This window comes from Hylaeus anthracinus, unplaced genomic scaffold (genome assembly GCF_026225885.1).
Source record: "Hylaeus anthracinus isolate JK02 unplaced genomic scaffold, UHH_iyHylAnth1.0_haploid 11997, whole genome shotgun sequence".
Classification (NCBI taxonomy): Eukaryota; Metazoa; Arthropoda; class Insecta; order Hymenoptera; family Colletidae; genus Hylaeus; species Hylaeus anthracinus.
Window position 1 is genome coordinate 10006749 of NW_026534344.1, and position 18176 is coordinate 10024924.

General features: G+C 38.0%; 1 protein-coding gene across 2 annotated transcripts in view; it reads left to right on the forward strand.

Moving 5' to 3' along the window:
- LOC128889261 (sestrin-1) overlaps positions 1–18176 on the forward strand; it is a 209265-nt gene that overhangs the window by 56291 nt on the left and 134798 nt on the right. For both annotated transcript variants that reach the window (XM_054146713.1, XM_054146714.1), the window contains exon 7: positions 3408–3437. In XM_054146713.1, coding sequence (XP_054002688.1) covers positions 3408–3437 — 30 coding nt within the window. The remainder of the gene's footprint in view (positions 1–3407; positions 3438–18176) is intronic.

Below are 18176 nucleotides of genomic sequence, written 5' to 3' on the forward strand. Positions count from 1 at the left end.
GGCAAAGGACACCGAAGAACGAATCGGATGAGCAAAATATATCCGTCGACGTAAATTTCTTCCAACTGCTTGCATTTTGACGTTTGATCGTGAAATATGCGCGCAACCCTTTCCATCCCTTCTGTAAATCCTGACGAAACGCGAGAATTTAATTTCCCAGTTACCACGAACGCATAAATATGCATCTTCCTGTGGTCTCGCACTTTCCTGATTTATTCACGATTACACTGGAATGAATTCACGACCGTTTCCGGTAAACAGCGACAGGGTGACGGGCGTTTTGAAAGATCGGAATAATAACCGTGACTATGGTCGATAGGCACTATCAAACGTTGAGCCACGTTCCTGCGTGTGCGATGACATCTGTTGAAAGTAATTTCTATCGTCTGTTGGATGCAACTGCGATGTAAGTGAAAAATTAGAGGGACACAAATAATTTACGATTTATTAGTTGGAATGGAACATTCTTTAAGTTACAATTTATGATATTGTGGTTTCAAAGGTTCAAAGAGATACAAACTCCAATTTCTATATACAGTTAGTGTAAGAAGTATTCGTACAGCGACCAATTTAAAATAAAACTAATAAGGAAAGAAATAAGAGGTAAACAATAAAAGTAATAAACATTAATTTACGCAATATCTACTCTAAAAATATGTAGGAATGTTGGTTAATTATTTCTCCCCTAACATTTATGAATAAAGTAAATATATGAAGTTTTATTTTGAAAATTGATTCTTGTACGAATACTTATTACTAGACTGCGGATATTTCTGTATTTATAGGAAATTTGGATGTTCAAGAAATTACAAAATGCACACAATATGCAAGAATATAATAAACATTGAAAGTAAAGTTAATATTATAATATTTGCAGAGTAAAATAAATTTCTATTTGTGTTTAATTTTTGTGGGTACGTATACAAAGATTTTATTTCGCATAAAGTTCCGCAGTCTATTTATTACACTGACTGTATGCATGGGAAAGTGATTTTAGACTAGCAGAAACATTTTTCCTAATAGCATACGTGGGAATGTCCATATAGGCTTCCACAAGAAAATAAACTGTGTTGCATATGTGGAAACGTGACTATACTCGAAGAGAAGATATCTCTTGATGACGTGGATAATTCAGTTTATGAAGCATATGATTTGAAAGAACTGTGCGAAGTGTAATAAAGTAAGATTAGAGTAATAGCATGCCTCGGATGAAGATCGGTGTACGGAGGCGTCGGACATTTCTAGGTCACCTACGTTTCCGCATATGACACCTGGATTATTTTTTGTCGTGAGGTCAAAAAGTCATAGTGTCTTATTTCTGGTGTTAGCAGCTCGCCAGGCTACTGTGTACATCGCACTATTTATTTTTTATTCGTTCTAAGTTTGATCACGCAAAGGCAAAGGTTGATTAATTTCCTAGTAGAAACATTGCAAAACTCACGCTTTGGGTAATGTACCCGGTGCAACGATAAAGGAATTCATTAATTTTATAAGCATTACTCGAATATTCTATGCATCAAATGAAACGCTGAGATTCGTATTATTTTAGTCCATTGCCGAATAAATTTTAATAACTCTCCGGAAAATCCAATAATTCATTTTTGCCAAAACAATGTTATCGATAAACATTCCGCACACCAAAAATAATTATTTTCCAATAAAGGTGAATAAATACATTAAAAAAAAAAAAAAAAAAACAAAAAAAAAACGTTCCATAAAAGATAACATGCACGCTGCTTTTCCATAAATTGTTGCTTTTCCTACATTCTGCAGAATGTCATTTCCCCTCTGATTCGTAAATAACCGAATTTAATTCGAGTAGTAGATGACAATTTAAAACTCAGCAGTTATTTATTTGATTGAACAGTTTCAATTTAAATAAGCTCGCATTCACACATGTAACATGTAATTTGAACGTATCGTATAATTAAGATTGTAATTTTTATCGTAGAAACGATACTTCCAGAGATGTTTACCACTTATTTGTTATTCAAAATGTTTATTCGGATGAAAATGTTCCCCATCTCTGCTCTGGACGAAGTCATCGGAGACGATCTCGTTCCGTTTACGTAACCTGCCCTCTGCTGCGGCGAAGTTCTCGCGTTTCAGCACGGACAAGGTTGTTAAATTATTATTTAGCGGCAGTTATTTCCATATCGAAGTGAATCACGCGTTCAGCGAATAATCTAGATCGAGGTGAACCAGAAACCTGAACGTGCGTAAAAGTATACGATAGCCAGTGATCAATGTCTCCGCGATGTATCCTGATATTCAAATAGACTTCCAGTAGGTTTCATCCTGGGTTATTCATGTTTCAGTCAAATTACGCCAATTTGTTTAGTAATTGTGCAACAAATCAGGTTATTAAAACGCTTCCTCGCGATGAAGATGAGTGGACAGTGGTGAATCCAAACTTAACAAATCCTCTTCCTTACAAAATATAACAATAAATAAAATGTATGAAATATCCTCAAACTTGGAAAATTGAACAGAGAATATAAGAAATTTTGTAGAATAATAGTTAAGTTAAAATATCAGCAAATGCTGAGTTCTTGGGACCTTAATAGCTTCATTAGTTTCATGGTGGAACCACCCCTGGGAGTGGGAGAGGGTGGGTTGGAGGATTCATGAATTTCAAAGTGAATGGTGTTTGTTTCGACGAGATTATATTTCTTTAGATCATTTTTAATAATAGAATCTTTGTCGTACTTATTAACTTATTTAATTCCGCGCGTAAGGAATCTTCCTATCTTTTTATTTTTTCCCTTTCACGTTGTTTCGCACACTTCGGTGTAGATGCGACGATGATGAAGGTTAATTAAACGGGTCGACGCATCTAGTGTTAAACTAATACCAGCGCGCTATGCACGGTCCCTAGAGCGGAATATATTCAACCACTGATTGCTACAAATTGGTTTCAATTTCTTCAATTTGCAGGCAGGCAAAAATTCATATACCGTGGGCGGCATCTGTTGACTGCCATAGCTCAGCCGTTGATAAAGTAGATTCTATTTTACCTGCGAAGCTGAAAGCTTCTTATCGTAGCGTTACTTCCGACGTTCGTAGCAGGATGGCGCGTCAGCGCACCACGCGAGAATTGGCGCCAACCATTAATTAGTTACACAAGGTTTTGTTAGAGACATGCTTTGCTCCTGATGCTTCCAGTTTTCGATGACGTTAATAAATAATTTGGCAATGTCAAGCAGTATCCTACAATAGATTTGTTAACTTGCAAGGTAATTGTTTTCGCTTGTCTTTCGTTCAAAACGTTCTGATCTTATGGCATACTTTAAAACATAAATCGTCGCGTCGTTAGTCGTTTTCCATGACCGCCATTACCATGTTGTATATACAAAATCAGCACGAATGCCACAATTTAATCTAATTCGAAAACGTTTCTGTTTCAGTTGCCGGATCTGAACAATCTCGATGAAAAGGTGAGTGCTACCACGAATCCCCATTCATCTAGTCGAATTGATCAAGGGTATCGTTGTGGGTAAGTGAAATCTAAGAATAATCTTTGTCTCGGCGAACAAATTCGATGAATTTCGGTCTGCGATGTCGACCAAGATGGCTTTTCGATTCTAACACTTTTTATGCAAGCGAAGTATCGTTTTCATTATTATATAGTAGTTACGATTGTTTATGAGGAGTAAGCAGGACTGTTTGGGTGAAGTAATACTTCCTAATTAGTATGCGAGAGTAATAATATGCTAATAAAAGTGTCGTGACGGGGCTCGAGGTCTTCAGTTAGAAATTAGTACAGTGTCAAGAGTAAAAATTATTCGGAAAGTAAACTGACGAGGTAAAATTATGAGTAACTAATGAGAATAGGGGAAAAAAATAGAAAAATGTTTGGAAGTAAAGAAATAGCTAGACGTTAAACACGGAGATAGAAGATATCGCGTTGATTTAGATATTCCAAGCAGAGTCTAAAGAGATACGTGCTTCGAATCGTGAATGAGACATCCGTAGTCGTGGGTGGATTAAGATCTCGTAAGGAGAGAGGTTATGTAATGGTCTCGAAAAACATGTACGCGAAACCAATAACAAGATTTGGAGATAGAGTATAGTTTAGAACAGAATCCCAAATAACTGGCGAAAATTATTCTAAAAAATAGACGAATCCAATATATTCGACTTGTATGTTGAGAAATTACTAAATTTGCATGAAAATTTATGTATAAAGGTTTTCAGTGGCGTTGATGACAAATCTCTTATTAATCCTAGCAAATCCAAAATGGCGGATCCAATATACCCAGTGTTTTAAAATGTTATTAGATTTCTGTGAAAGTTCAAGTATTAAGGTTTTTCACCTCGCAGATTACGAGTCTGATAAAATTTATAAAATTCAAAATGACGAACCTAGTATAGCTAACGTGTATGCTAAAAACTTGTTGATTTGCATGAAAATTGGTGTACATTATTTTGGGGATTCTGTTCCACCGTTCAGAGACAAAAGAGCTTCGAAAGCTGTTAATGCGCGCAAACAGTTTCAGAAGTTATCCAGTGTCTCGCAACCTGCGCGCACATGTCTATGAATTTGCTGCTCGGATTACACTCGCGCGTTAGAAACAGGCTTCATGCCGGCTTATAGGGGATCTAAGGGAAGAAATCTTCGACCTCTTCATTCATGAATTTTTTTTCCTTTGGTAAAAAGAATTTTCTTCGTGTAGCTCACGTTATCCGGGATTGGATACGTGTGATTGCATTTAGATATTACGATATACGCAGTGACTTATGTTCATACAGTTACGAATAATCGATTAGCCCCGAAAGAGAGTAGTATATTTACGAATACATTTCACAGTGATACCTTATCGTAACATTAAAAAAATGAAGAAAAAAAAAGGTTGGCTTCTGGAGCTTCATTGGGTTTGAGATTTTATTAAAAAAATAAAAAAAAAAAAAAATTACACTAAAATCAACTGTTTAAATTTGTCTGGAGTTTTGAAGTAGAAAATTTAGTTGATACCAGTCAGCTCGTGAGAATAACTGAGAAACCGAATGGTGGCTGCAGTACAGCAAATATCTCGAGAGCAATTTCAAGCTGCGATTTCAACGGTAACTAGTTTAGATGTAATGCATGCATTGCAGAAAGAGGTTATTTTGAACAGTGTCCGCGTTAAATAAGTGGTAAGAAAATAATTGAGTGTAAATAAATCAGAGGAAAGACGAGAACTTTTTTGTTTCTTGATTTTCTCCAAAACGGAGCAAAAACGAGCAAATCTCTAAAGGACTCTTTTTCTTAGTTTATCAGTGCCCTACATGCTCCCAAAGTTTTGACAGTTAAATTAGGGACACCGTGTGTATATTCTTGTATATTCGTTCGTTATGATCCAGCGATGGCAGCATTATCTTGTGCGCTATCGTTGACTGATTTTTAACGATGTTGCGTAACGCGCGATTTCCACGGTGTCTCGCGATAATTGGCCGATTATTCAAGAAACGGTCGACGAGCACGCTGGATCGGGCTCGTAGGTGGAGCCACGCGGAAACAAATCATTAGGATAATCGAACGTGAAATTACGTGCGCTCTTTCGCTTCGTCGGCGATTCGTGAGAGAGAAAACACAAAATTGGGACAATGGTTATTTGAAATTGTTATTGATACACAAATAGTCGGAACAGTCATTATTATCGAGAATAATATTCGCTTAGACTTCTGGTTTAACGTATTAAATATTGTAAATAACAAATGGTCTCAGAACTATTTATAAATATATCTAATATATTAATCAAACTCACAAGCATCGATAGAATACTTCTCTTCTTCTTTTCTACTTTTTAGTATTTATACTGCAAAAGTATATTTAAAAGTCTCTGTTTTATTCCTCCTTCTATCTTATTTTTCATTATTTTAGCCATGGCCTCGCTTGCTTGTCTGAAAATTCTCAAAATAAACCTGCCTGTGACTCACTATAGAAGTAGATATTCGTAGATTAGAAAGAGGTAGTACATTATAAAACAGTCTATAAATAGACAATTGTATTTCATATCCTTCGATGCACACTTTACACCGACAACGAGTAATAGCAGCGCAAGCCTTTGCGGATAATAAGTGCTTCGGTTGAATAATATTTGTTCATTTCGTGAAATTTACAATATCGCAATTGGGACATACTTGGGATACTTTACCCAATCTATAATAGTATTTGATCGAGTCAGTTTCTAGTCTCTACAGCGATATTAAATATTTATGACCGTGAGGTGAAGACTTTAATTTGGTTGGCAATGCAATATCCATTGTTAGGTAACTTTGTTTTTTTGCCACGCACTTCCGCCCTGTTTCTTCTATTTAAACAGAAAGGTGCTTTATAGTCTGAATGTAAAACTCCGAAAAATTTAGTTCCATTTCGTTGTAGCCCCTGTGGCTGAGAGACCCTTACAGTTTTTAAAAAATTTTAAGAATATCAATATCGAAGTAAAACATTTGTTCTCGTTGCTCTAAGATTAGCAATAATCACATGTACTTTATTAGTAATTGCAGTAACCCCTCGATATAACGTCAGTGGGTCCATTGGTGTTGTTGTATCGATAGATATTCCAAAAGTTGACTTGTTTTATATTAATCGATGTCTGAACGTACAGGTGGTCCATCTTTTAATCCATCCATCTTTCCATCTTCGTTTTACTTAAAATTTGTACTTCAAGAAATCTACCCCAACGAACACTATTCGCGTTCATCACCTGTTATGTAACCAATTTTCATGCCACGACATTGTGCTCCAAATTGATCGCGTCGCAATCCCATAAGCGGTAATCTCCTTTTGCTGATCGTTTCCATCGTTTTCGTGTCGTCGTCACCCTCTTTTTCCGTCGTTTCGGATCGAGTTCACCGATCGAACGCATTACCCTAATGAAACAAGGACTGGCGAACGTGCACAAGTTTTTCCTCCCGAGCGAGATTTCCGAGAATCGTTGTTACTCGATTACCTCGAAAACAAAATCATCGAGCTCGTTCGATCGCAACTAATTTCAGGGAACCGACGAGATCACCGTCACGTAACTTGACAAGCGATTCCAAGAACATATTTGTAATTACGTTTAGAACGTTCTAGAAACATGGAATTCTCATGGGTGGATTATAACAGACTATTTACTGTTTTCGAGGGAGAAATTGAATGCTTCCAGTTCACTTATGAAAGCACAAACGGCGATTCATTTAGAAAGTGATCAAAAATTTTTAATAATTTTATATTTCTCAATGTATATTCATGAAAGTATTAACTCCTTGATCTATACGCTCTTTTCTGATTGCTCTGGTCATAGTAAACATGAAGGTAGGAAGTCCAAACGAGGTACGACGTGTCAGATTCGTGGTTATTGTTTATGGCCCAAATTCCTTACCACGAGTCTCACTCTGGAGGAAAACGAGACTAAACATAACCTTGTTCGGATAACTTTTAGTCGTTCAAAATTGGAAGCTTTTCAGAAATATTTCGAAAATCATATATTTCGGAGTAGTCCAAACGAGATCGTATTTGGACTCTTTTTTATCGTGAAAACTCTTGCTAGAATATAACAGAGAACGTGAAAATCCTCATTTATTAATATCATTATTATTATTGTGCAAGTATATACACGAATACATTTAGGGTGTTTCTTTTAACAGAACGCCTTCCATATCTCTCTGCTTCGTTTGAAGCTACAGAAAGAACTCTAACCAAGAGAATGTTCATATCGAACAGTCAAATATCCTTTGTAAACAAACATCGTTTCCTCGGTCACATTTGTCGACTTTTCAAAATCACCTTTGTCAAATTGATGATACATTTTCGTCGACGTGCCAATATATTTCACGCATAAGAAAATTTAATCAACAACCAACGACCTTATCCGTGTAAAGTCACTTCTTCCATTCGTGAACGGCGCCGCGTTGGTCGATAAGTTCCCACGTGACACGGGAATATCTCGAAGCAGGAAATTAATTCGTTGAGCCAAAATACGACGCAGTCGAGCAAAAACCGCGAGACGCGTCGATTGAAAGAGACAGGAGGGTTCGACGACCGAGTCAAGTAGATAACGAGCAACGTCGTCGCTGAATTGAAGGATATTATTCCGCGAGCTGAATTGCGTAATCCAGCGGCGACGATTACGCGCGGTGTTGCGCGTGCCTAGGTAAACGCACGCGGTCACGTAAACGCGGAGACATGAATCGCTCGGGAAAATTGCAAACAATGCAATGTAGACATAGAGGAGACCGTGGCTTAGAGTAAACAGACGCAGGCTGGTACCAAAGTACAGGCAAAATTCGTCTAGATAAAACTTTGGACGAATGATGAATTACATTTACGATTGTTCAATATTACAAGCCTTTGATTAAAGTTTTTCTTTATTGTAAAGTTATATCGAGGCAAGGCTCGCATTATAGGAAGAGGAAATAATTGCTTCTCTATCTACTGAAACTGACCAGTCGAACTCATTCAACATGAAGTCTTCTTTGAGAATCAATTCGAAGGAAACGGTTGCACCTCCAGACTTCGTCATTTACATAACGATTATTCGCAATATAGACATAGAGGAGCCCGTGGCTGAGAGTAAACAGACGCAGGCTGGTACCAAAGTAGAAGCAAAATTCGTCTAGATAAAACTGAACGAATGATAAATAATTACCTTTACGACTAGTTTAATATTATTACAATACTTTGATTAAAGTTTTTCATTTTTGCGAAGTTATATCGAGGCAAGATGCTCACGTTATAGGAAGAAGAAATACCTGCTTCTCTGTTAACCAGTCGAATTCCTTCAAGAAGAAGTCTTCTTTGAGAATTACTATAAGGAATTGGTTGCACCTCGAGACTTCTTCATTTGCACAACGAGAAAACTTTATTTTGAATAGGAATAATCAACCACGGCGTGTTAAGTGGAAAAGTATCACATAAACACGTTTATTTTGTGTGACAAAAGTAAAGCGAATCTAACATTATTTCGGTCACTGTAGCCCCGTGGAACGAGTTCGACTCGAACACGCGTGCTTGCGTAACGAATCGTTCCCAGTTGAGATCCGAGCGAGTCTTGTCCCGTGGCACATAGGCCGTCGTGTTTGCATACAAGCTCTCTTATGCATAACCGGCTGCACGCAGAAACCGGGCCCCGTAGGTGCCTTTAGAGGTTAAGAAAATATCTGTGTCACCCGCAGCGATCGGTCGACTGGTTGCCAGATACTCGCTTGTAAACAGGATGGAATTTGCATGCATATTCAAGCGACGGAGCCTGCACGAGAGCATCGAGGTCGTGGCACGCTGCGCTCGCGCTCGGCGAGGATTGTGTGTATCCAAGGTTCGAGAGTAAAAGCGGAGGATTCGGTGAAAGTGCGCGATAGTCGCGGCCTGACAGGGTCATTTCGGTTAATGACATCTAGAAGAAGTCCGTGCCGAGGTCAACGCGCCGCTCTGCCTGGCTGTTTTCCCTCCTGGCTCGAAAGATTAGGATTAGGAGTTTGAAAGACGGCTACCTTCGGTTTCACTTTGGTTGGAAAGGGTTCCATTTGTAGTGCAATTGTTGTCGAGGGAGTAGAATAATCCAGGACAGCGCTGGACACTCTGAGTTAGTTTTTGCGAGGTTTATATATGGATAGTTTTCCTTCGATGGAGATGGATCTCACCGATTTTTCTTTGGGAGTTCTTAAGGTTTGCTTTGAGTAAACTATTACAAGATCAAAGTTGGGATAAAAAATGTAACTATACCGAAATATGTTATTGGTACATTCGGTGCATACGCTGGTGCATTATCAGTTTTTGGAAACACTCCCATTGATGTAATAAAAACTAGAATGCAGGACTTGAAGGCCTTAAAATATAAAAATAGCGTAGACTGTATGATTCAGATATGGAAGAATGAAGGCCCAACAGCGTTTTACAAAGGAAAGGTTTGCTTTGAGTAGCGAGCTAAATGTGCTAGGTGTTCATTTTGAGAGTAAACGTGTCTATACGAACGCTGGATTAGAGCAGAGATGGGCAAAACCCTAGGCTCCGAATAAATCTGAAGTTTGCCAATGTGTTTGTCCCGTTTCTTTCTCTGGAAAATGTTGAAAAGAGGAAACGAGACAAACGTATCGGCATACTTCAGATTTATTCGAAACCGAGGGTTTTGCCCATTACTGGATTAGACCTAGGCATGACGATTGTTTTAGAATACGGCGGGCGCGCAAAACAGTGGCATCACTAAAAGAAGCAGCAACGTCAAAGAGCGGTGGCATTTCCTTGTGGTGCCACTGATTCACCTGCTCACCGTACGCTGAGCCATTGAGACCAGAACTTCTTCGTTCAGCTATTTGTACGAATGACATTTACGTTTTTTCCGAATTTTGTAAATGCTTTTCTAGAGAAATGAATTAGTCTATTTATCAGCTTAAATAGTGACTAATTTTTGTACTCTCATGGCCATGCAGAACAGGGCCAATAAAATATTAAAAATAATATAAGAATTGTTAGATTTCTTCGATCCCGAGGTTAAAGAGGCGCTCGAGGCTGCGAGACCGTGCGCTTCGTTTATGCTCATTGTGTGCAAATTCATAGCAAACGTACAGCGACTGGTCGCGTGCACGCGCGCGAAACGCCAATTACATTTACGATCGGCCGATCGGCACAAACAGCCATGTAATGACGAGTGCACGCGCATGAAACACTCACACACACACTGGCCATCCCGTATATGGCCGCTCTTGGTGAGCAGCAGTGGTTGCCAAATCGCGGCTGCTATTAATAAGTGCAAAATCATTTGCGTAATGGACGCGTAGAACTATCGCGAATCTCTGCGACCTCTTCATCTCTCAACTAGGCGTTCGATGAAACACTTTGTTGGATCCTCGACGAAGGATCCGAGGGAACGATATGTATTAATCGTGAGATTACAGAAAATTGAAACTTACTCTTATCGCATTTTCAACCATAGGATAATAATCACCCTAAATACATGCAATCAGTCCCATAAGGCTGATCGCACACGGCGCAACCGATTTGAAATTAGTGTTGCAAACCGTTAGCGTATCTTTGTTTTACTTTTTCTGCTATCTTTGTTTTACCTAGATCCACGGTCGCATGCAACTAGTTTCAGAGTGGTTTAAAACTGATCAGTTGCGCCCGTGTGTGATCGGCCTAAGTATTCGTACCCTATTTGTTTATTAAAGAATTTTGTCTGAATTGAATGACAAATTTGTATTATAAATATCATTATCAATATCATTATCATCATCGATTGATGTAGAGTCTTCGATAGAAACAGAGGGTACGTGAATAGTTGAATACTTAAATAGAAGTAGAGGAAGACTTATTGCAGTTAACGAGAACTGAGGGAATTTTCTATAAAATCGTCAATAATTTCTGCCTACATACAACAGTCATAGATCACGACTCTCGTCGATCAACCGACGACTAAGCGACTGAATTGAATAATTAAAAATATCTTCCCGTCGTCTACTATTATGGCAATATCGTGAATAATAACGGATAGTGTGTTCATCAGTCGCGATCGTGATCTATGCCCATCCGATCACTTCTTTTAGAAGCAGGCTCGACAATTAACGTCCCTCGCACGTAGAGAACTGTTACGTCTCTCTTCATTTGTTTACCACGTTTTGAAGTACTCCGCGATAAATATAGACCGATTGGCTGCAGCGCAACGCGTGGAAAACTGACCTCGGTGACTAGCTCTGTAGCGGTAAAACGGGATACGACATGCGGGCCAGTTAGAGAGTGAACGTTATTAACCCTTTCGATACAACTGTGCCGTTTTTGTCAGTATACTTCCGGTCTACCGACACTCGAATACTGGACGCGCTCGTTTTCGCCGTTGGTTCGTTATACTGAATTCGTTTTAGTACGATCAGATTTACAATTTTAATACTGTTTCAACTGACAGTTATAAAGATAAAATGAAGATAAATTGTATCGATAAGTTGACTTATCCCTCTCTCTTCTAACGTCAAAAATGTAGAGGTATGATTAAGGGGAGCACTACACGTTTGTCTATCACTATCGATGTTAATTTTATGATTTTTCGATATTTCGAAATGGCAAACAAAAATTTTTGAAACAAATTTTCGCATAATAAAATTTAGCTTAATATTGTTTTGTTATGATTTTTTTTTTTGTTTTTTTTTTAGGACAACTCATCGCAGTTCTGTAGTTTAGACTTTGTAGAACAATCTAAAAAAAAAAAGATTGTGTACCATCGAAAAAGGCATAGCTGAGAAAAATGTACCGAAAGATGTCAAGTTTTACATATAAATCACAACGTGTACTGCCTGCCCCCCTTAACAGAACAATTTCATGAGAATTTGATATTTTTCATTCTATGTTTATGAAAGTATTACCAGTGGATAGAGGAGAATCTCTGGAAGAAAACGAGTCTCTACGCGACCTCGTTTGGACAACTTTGAATACTTCAATATCGAAAGTCTTTCAACAATATTTCGAAAGTCGTATATTTTAAAGTGATCCGAACAGAATTGTGTTTCGATTCATTTGCATCAGGGAAACTTTACCAATTCATCAACAACATTCTCGCTGAAATATAATAACAAATATAATGAAAATATTAGGTCGTCCCATAAGTTCGTGCTGAAGACTGTGTCGAAATCTAATAAAAAAACCACAGAAACTTTTTAGTAACGGTACAATGACTATGTGAGAGAGATGAAAAACTATTGTGAAATGAGACAGATTATCTTTTCTTGTGACACTTAAGAGTATGTTTTACATATTAATTTGAGAAATAGAAGTATAAATGGCACGATCTTTTAGGACGACCTAATATATTATTTGAACAACCGGGTGTAGTCGTTGCACACGAAAGGGTTGAACAAACGACGAACGTAACGCGCTGCTCTTGCTCCCGAACGAACCAGTTCAGCGTCGTTTTTTATCGTCTCTCATCTTTCCAGGCGCTGAGGAACAATCGGTTGCATTGTGCGTCGGGTTAAGAGAGTGCGAGGGGGGCCCAGGGAGGGGGGCAAAAAGGAAAGGAAAATCTATGGCGTCGAACGAGCCGACGTTGATGGGTGTCGTAGCGTTAAACCGCGGTTCGAGAAATTTTTCGTGCTCGATTATGACACGGCTATGCACATCTGGAACGATATTCGATCGCTCGACGTCCAGATTGCTCGTGTCGATATACCGTTGACGAGTGCACTCGCAGCTGGTGCACCCTGGGATGCTAATAAAAGCGATCGTATTGGTCCCGCGAACGCTCCAGGAGTCTGTGTGTGTACTGCGTAGAAGTGCGTGGTAATTAGTTGCGGTCGGATTCAGATTGAAATTACCGGGTCATTGCGGTTGTAGGCGATAAAGACTATTCCCGTTACCGTTGCTCGTTCCTCGAGCACGCTGCTTTGCTCGAACGAGGAACAGGGCGTTTTCGTTGAGGATCATCTGCCTCGCGGTGGCGTCCTCAGGTTGATATTGCGGAAATTGTCTCGTGGATAAATATTCTGAGAGATGAGCGGTAAAGGTGGCATTTGCTCCAATTGCATGATTATATTTTGTTTTATTTTAAACGAATTTTCTATCTTCTTTCGGTTTTTCTCGTTTTTATAATTACTGTTTGAGTTGTATCGTAATCAAATTTTCACTTCCTTGAATTGCAATCTGAATTCACATCATGATGAACAAATAATAGCCTGTTCGTATAATTGTTTGATTTAATTGTACTTGTGTTCCACCTTCAATTACGTTGAATGTTTAATTCAATACCCTGTTAGTTTCAATCTGTAAACCGACATTACGATTTTATCGCTAATCCTTTCGATGAGAATTATTCACCTTAATAGGAGATGTTCTTTTATTCTCGAGCAAGTTTCCATTGTTGTACACAGTCGATCGCTTCGAATTCACGAGGCAAGACGAAGAATGGACCGCATAATTCGCTTCTTCCTTTATTCGACACACTTCTCGACCCTGCCTATTTATATCGCGTGTAAAGTTGGTGTAGCTAGCAGAGTTTGAGAGATGACAGACATATTGCTGATGTGGTTCTACGGGACTATCAATAGCCTTAATGGTGGCTCTGTTGTTCTGGAACACGCTGGATTAATGCCTGCGCTAGATACGTTCCGAATGTTCCTTGGTTTCGTAAACACACTTCGGAACCAACCTGTCTCGTAATGCTGGCTAGCTAATCATTATCTGACAAAGGTAAGAGGAAGGAATTAAATTAAACCTTTGCGCTGCAGGTATTTTTCTATAGAATCAAATCCAGTCAATTTTTATAATAAATTTCTGTGAAAATAAAAACTCTACTTGGAAAAGAAATATCTAAGAACATTTATGACTAAATGTATTAGTATTTCAATTAATAATTAGCTGTATTCTGATTTAAGTAAAATTGAAATTGCAATAATCGAGTGAGTGAGTGATTAATTTCGTATTTTCTTCTTAATTTCGCAAATTATATAAACTAGTAATTGTTGTTTGGACTACATCTATTCTAGAGATTTCTGAAAGTATGTAGAATATAATTGATTATAAACAAGGAAGTTAATAAACTACGATTTCACACAAAAGTTTTTTGGGAAATTGATCGATGTACGAATACATTCTACACCCACACTAGGTATATAATTCAGCGGCCCCATCAGCCGCTCCCATAACCCCCTTCGGTGGTTGGCTATATTTTATTGTTGGCAGGGAATCCACAAATGCTACTCGAGGTATAAAATTATGGAGCAGTGGGCTTCTTATTTATTGGCGGCCTTGAACGGATTTCAACTGAAAATTAAATCACGACTGTTCGATAATCTTACAAGTAAGGTAATTTAAGATGACGTGATAATAGATTGGAGAATGTTCTTGAGCCTCTTTTTTTGGAGTTCCTTTTATAAAAAAATAAGTAGCGGACAGTGGCCAAAGTCGGACACCCAGTTGGTGCTTCTTGTACAATTTTCTAAATATCAAGGATAAAATGAAATTTTCAGTTATCCAAAAGCCTTGGCAGAGTTTATGTAAAAAATTACAGTGAAGAACATTTTCGAATTTAACGCAGAAGTGTCAACAATAATGGGTTATATAAAGTGCTCTAAAGTAGTCGCTACTGACAAGTGGCGACTGGAATAACTACTTCACATTAGTACCGTGAAACACTGGAATCTCTTTTCTCTACAATAAATATCTGAAGCAAAAAGACTCTTTAAATACAAAGCATAGAGTTAGAGGATCGCGATGGAAGTATCAAGCTTCCTTTTACAATAAATAAATAACTCAAAGCCATTCTCGTAATGTTGTGGGAGGAGATTAAGCGACGCAATGATATGCATGGAAGGAAGGACGCGTGGGTTCCATCAAAGGGTAGGGGTTTCCGAAATTCCCACTTTTCTTTCGTTCAGCGAACCGCGACGAGTCGATTTTGACAAAGGGCCACTCCCACTCTGCTAGCCTTTCTCTTGCCATCCTTTTTCGAAGCCTCTCGTTCCTCAGACGACACGTGCTTCTGTTTGCAAAGAGTGGCGCCAAACCAGTGGGACCGTGTGTTCCGTGTCAGAGCATGTGTCCGTGAGCCACGCAATCTTGACCAAGCGTGCCTGCTGGTGTGTATGTGCGTGTACGCATGTTCGAGGGTGTATGGACAAGGATGAAGCTGTAGCTCGAGGAAACGAACGACGAGGAACTTTTAGTAGCCGGTTTTGGGAGACGTGTCAAGGACGAGGCGCTCTTGAGAGGATCTTGCTGGTCTATGTTGACCACTATATAGGTTTGAATAGCATATACTAGCGGGCATAAAGTGGTTCCTTATGAAAAAATAAGAATAAAATATGGAATAAAACTTTTTCATTTAAAGCTTAGTTTTCGAGAAAATTGAGTTTGAAAATTCTATTCGAACGTATGCTGCTACTGCTGAAGCAAATTATTACTATTAGTAAAAGTCTCAGATCATTGTTTACAAACACGATACGCGTTATATTTTCTCGAAAACTTTAAATGAACAAAATTTCATTACGTGTTTAAAGAATTAAATAAATGTAAAGAACTCACTCACTCGATTATAGGAGGGGATCAGAAGCTGAAATTCGTGTAATAATCGAGGTTCTTCCAATAAGCAAGTGTCTATTCTATATGATACATTTTCCAAGGATTAGATAACGAGGCAACTGAAATAATTGTATTTATATTAAAAATTTATAATTTTATTTAAATTGAAAGGACCGTGTACCAAAGGAATTCGTCAATATTGATCAAAAATGCATTGTTAATAACCGAGTAGTTTTAAAAAGAAATCAGAAATACAACAGTCAAAATGTTCAGTTTAATGATTTTAGCGTTAAAGGAGAAATAAGTCACAAATATAATTTTAACCGCCATGAATTCGAATCCATATTAAATCACCACGAATTCAAATTGCGAAATTCCAAAAATCGTAGGCCCGTATACATGAAACATTAAATTCTTAGAAAAGTCGAAGCGAATGTTATCGTTCTTCGAAACCGTAAAGGTTGTGTGTCCTTTCAACGTAAACTTTGAGTTGGACAGTTTTTGTGGTCGACGTGAGCTAGGTTTATCAGTGGTTTTATTTACCTCGTCGTATTACGCGATTTGAATAGATTCATTAAGTCGATGGAGTATGACGTAACGTCGATGGGGAATAGTATCAGTGAATCGAGTACGTAGCATGAAGGTGGCACCTGGAAGTTCAGTCTTCGGATATCTGAGGATGACTTGAACCAAGCCAAGCAATTTTTGAAAGGATTACGTCAGCCACAAATGGTAATTCTGACAATTTCTCTTAACTCGTTCAGCTTCCAAAGGTGTTTTCCTTGGGTCGTGGCTGGCTCTCCTTATTCGGGACACAAACAGATTACGTAACTTCTTTACAATGTTTTGAACGAATACATTTCCTAGTTTTACGTAATTAGCACATTAGCAATTTTGTATCTTTGATCTGTTATTAATAATAGTCGTTGCGTTGTGGATATTAATGATAGCGTGTTGCGAACGTTTCATTTAAGGTCATCGATGTCGCGATAGGCGCAAAGCTTTTATTTATCAAACCTTGACTATATTTCTAGCGTTAGGACCGAGAGTTTTGTGGTGTTCGCTATTTTACGAGTATCCATTTTTCATACAGAAATATTATGATTAAATTTGGAAAATCCGTGAGATCAAATTCTTAATTTTTAGGACGAGGTATGGGAGGAGAATAATAATAGAAAATTGATGGTTGGGATTAGACGTGAAAACATGGAAGAGGGGAACGAGCATTAAGTTGAGGATGAAAAAAGAATAAAGTCTCTGCGAGAGGAATTATGGAACGTTAAAACGTTTAGTCGTGGCCTGTGATAATAGAAAAATAATAGATTGTAGAGAAAATTTTAGCGTGAAGTTATTTATTGGATTTAGTGATTAGTCTTGGCGAACCTCCAAAAATTTATTGGACATTCCTGACTCTTTTCTGATCATCTTTAGAACAAACTAAATTATTACAAATAACATTAAATTGTCGTATGTTCGAATTCAAATTTAAAAAAGAACTAGATTCTCAGAGTACTTTTACAAAAGGAATACATTAATACATTTTTGCTTATGTTTCTTAACAATACAGATTAAATTATTCAAAGCAGTGAATGCTATAAGCATATCAATCCTACCGTTTCTCAATGAATACATACAAAACTATATGTACATAAGATAAAGTCCAGAGAAAATAAATTAATATTCATTCATTTCTTCCAATTATTTTATTTTCTCAAACATTCTTCACTTGTATATTTCTTAAATGACACAAAATAATACATTAATTTTTACATATGTATTAAAATGAAAATTGCAAAAGTAATCAGTTCGTATATAAAGATCGATGGGTCAATTATGTCCAATGTTTCCTATAATTATTCGTTAATCGTTCGTTAGATAACAGTCGAGGGAACGCCACCAGGTAACGTGACCAATCCACGCAGGACTATTCCACGCTGTTCGCGTTCGGTGTGAATCATGCTACTTCCACCCTACCAGTTAAGGAAGACTCCCGCTATCGAAGTTCGATTGAGTTCGGCGCGCGTGCCGCGGCGTTACGCGAATTATTAATCATGGCCTTGGCAGGCTATAGTTAGCACGAGTGGCATCTTTCGCATAGGTTATCGCGTAATTATTAACCGGTCGTGATGTAAATAGAACAGGATAATGGACGGTGTGCATCGCTCCGAGCGAATAATTTTCGCGTTTTGCACTTTTTTTTCCCATCGCGTAT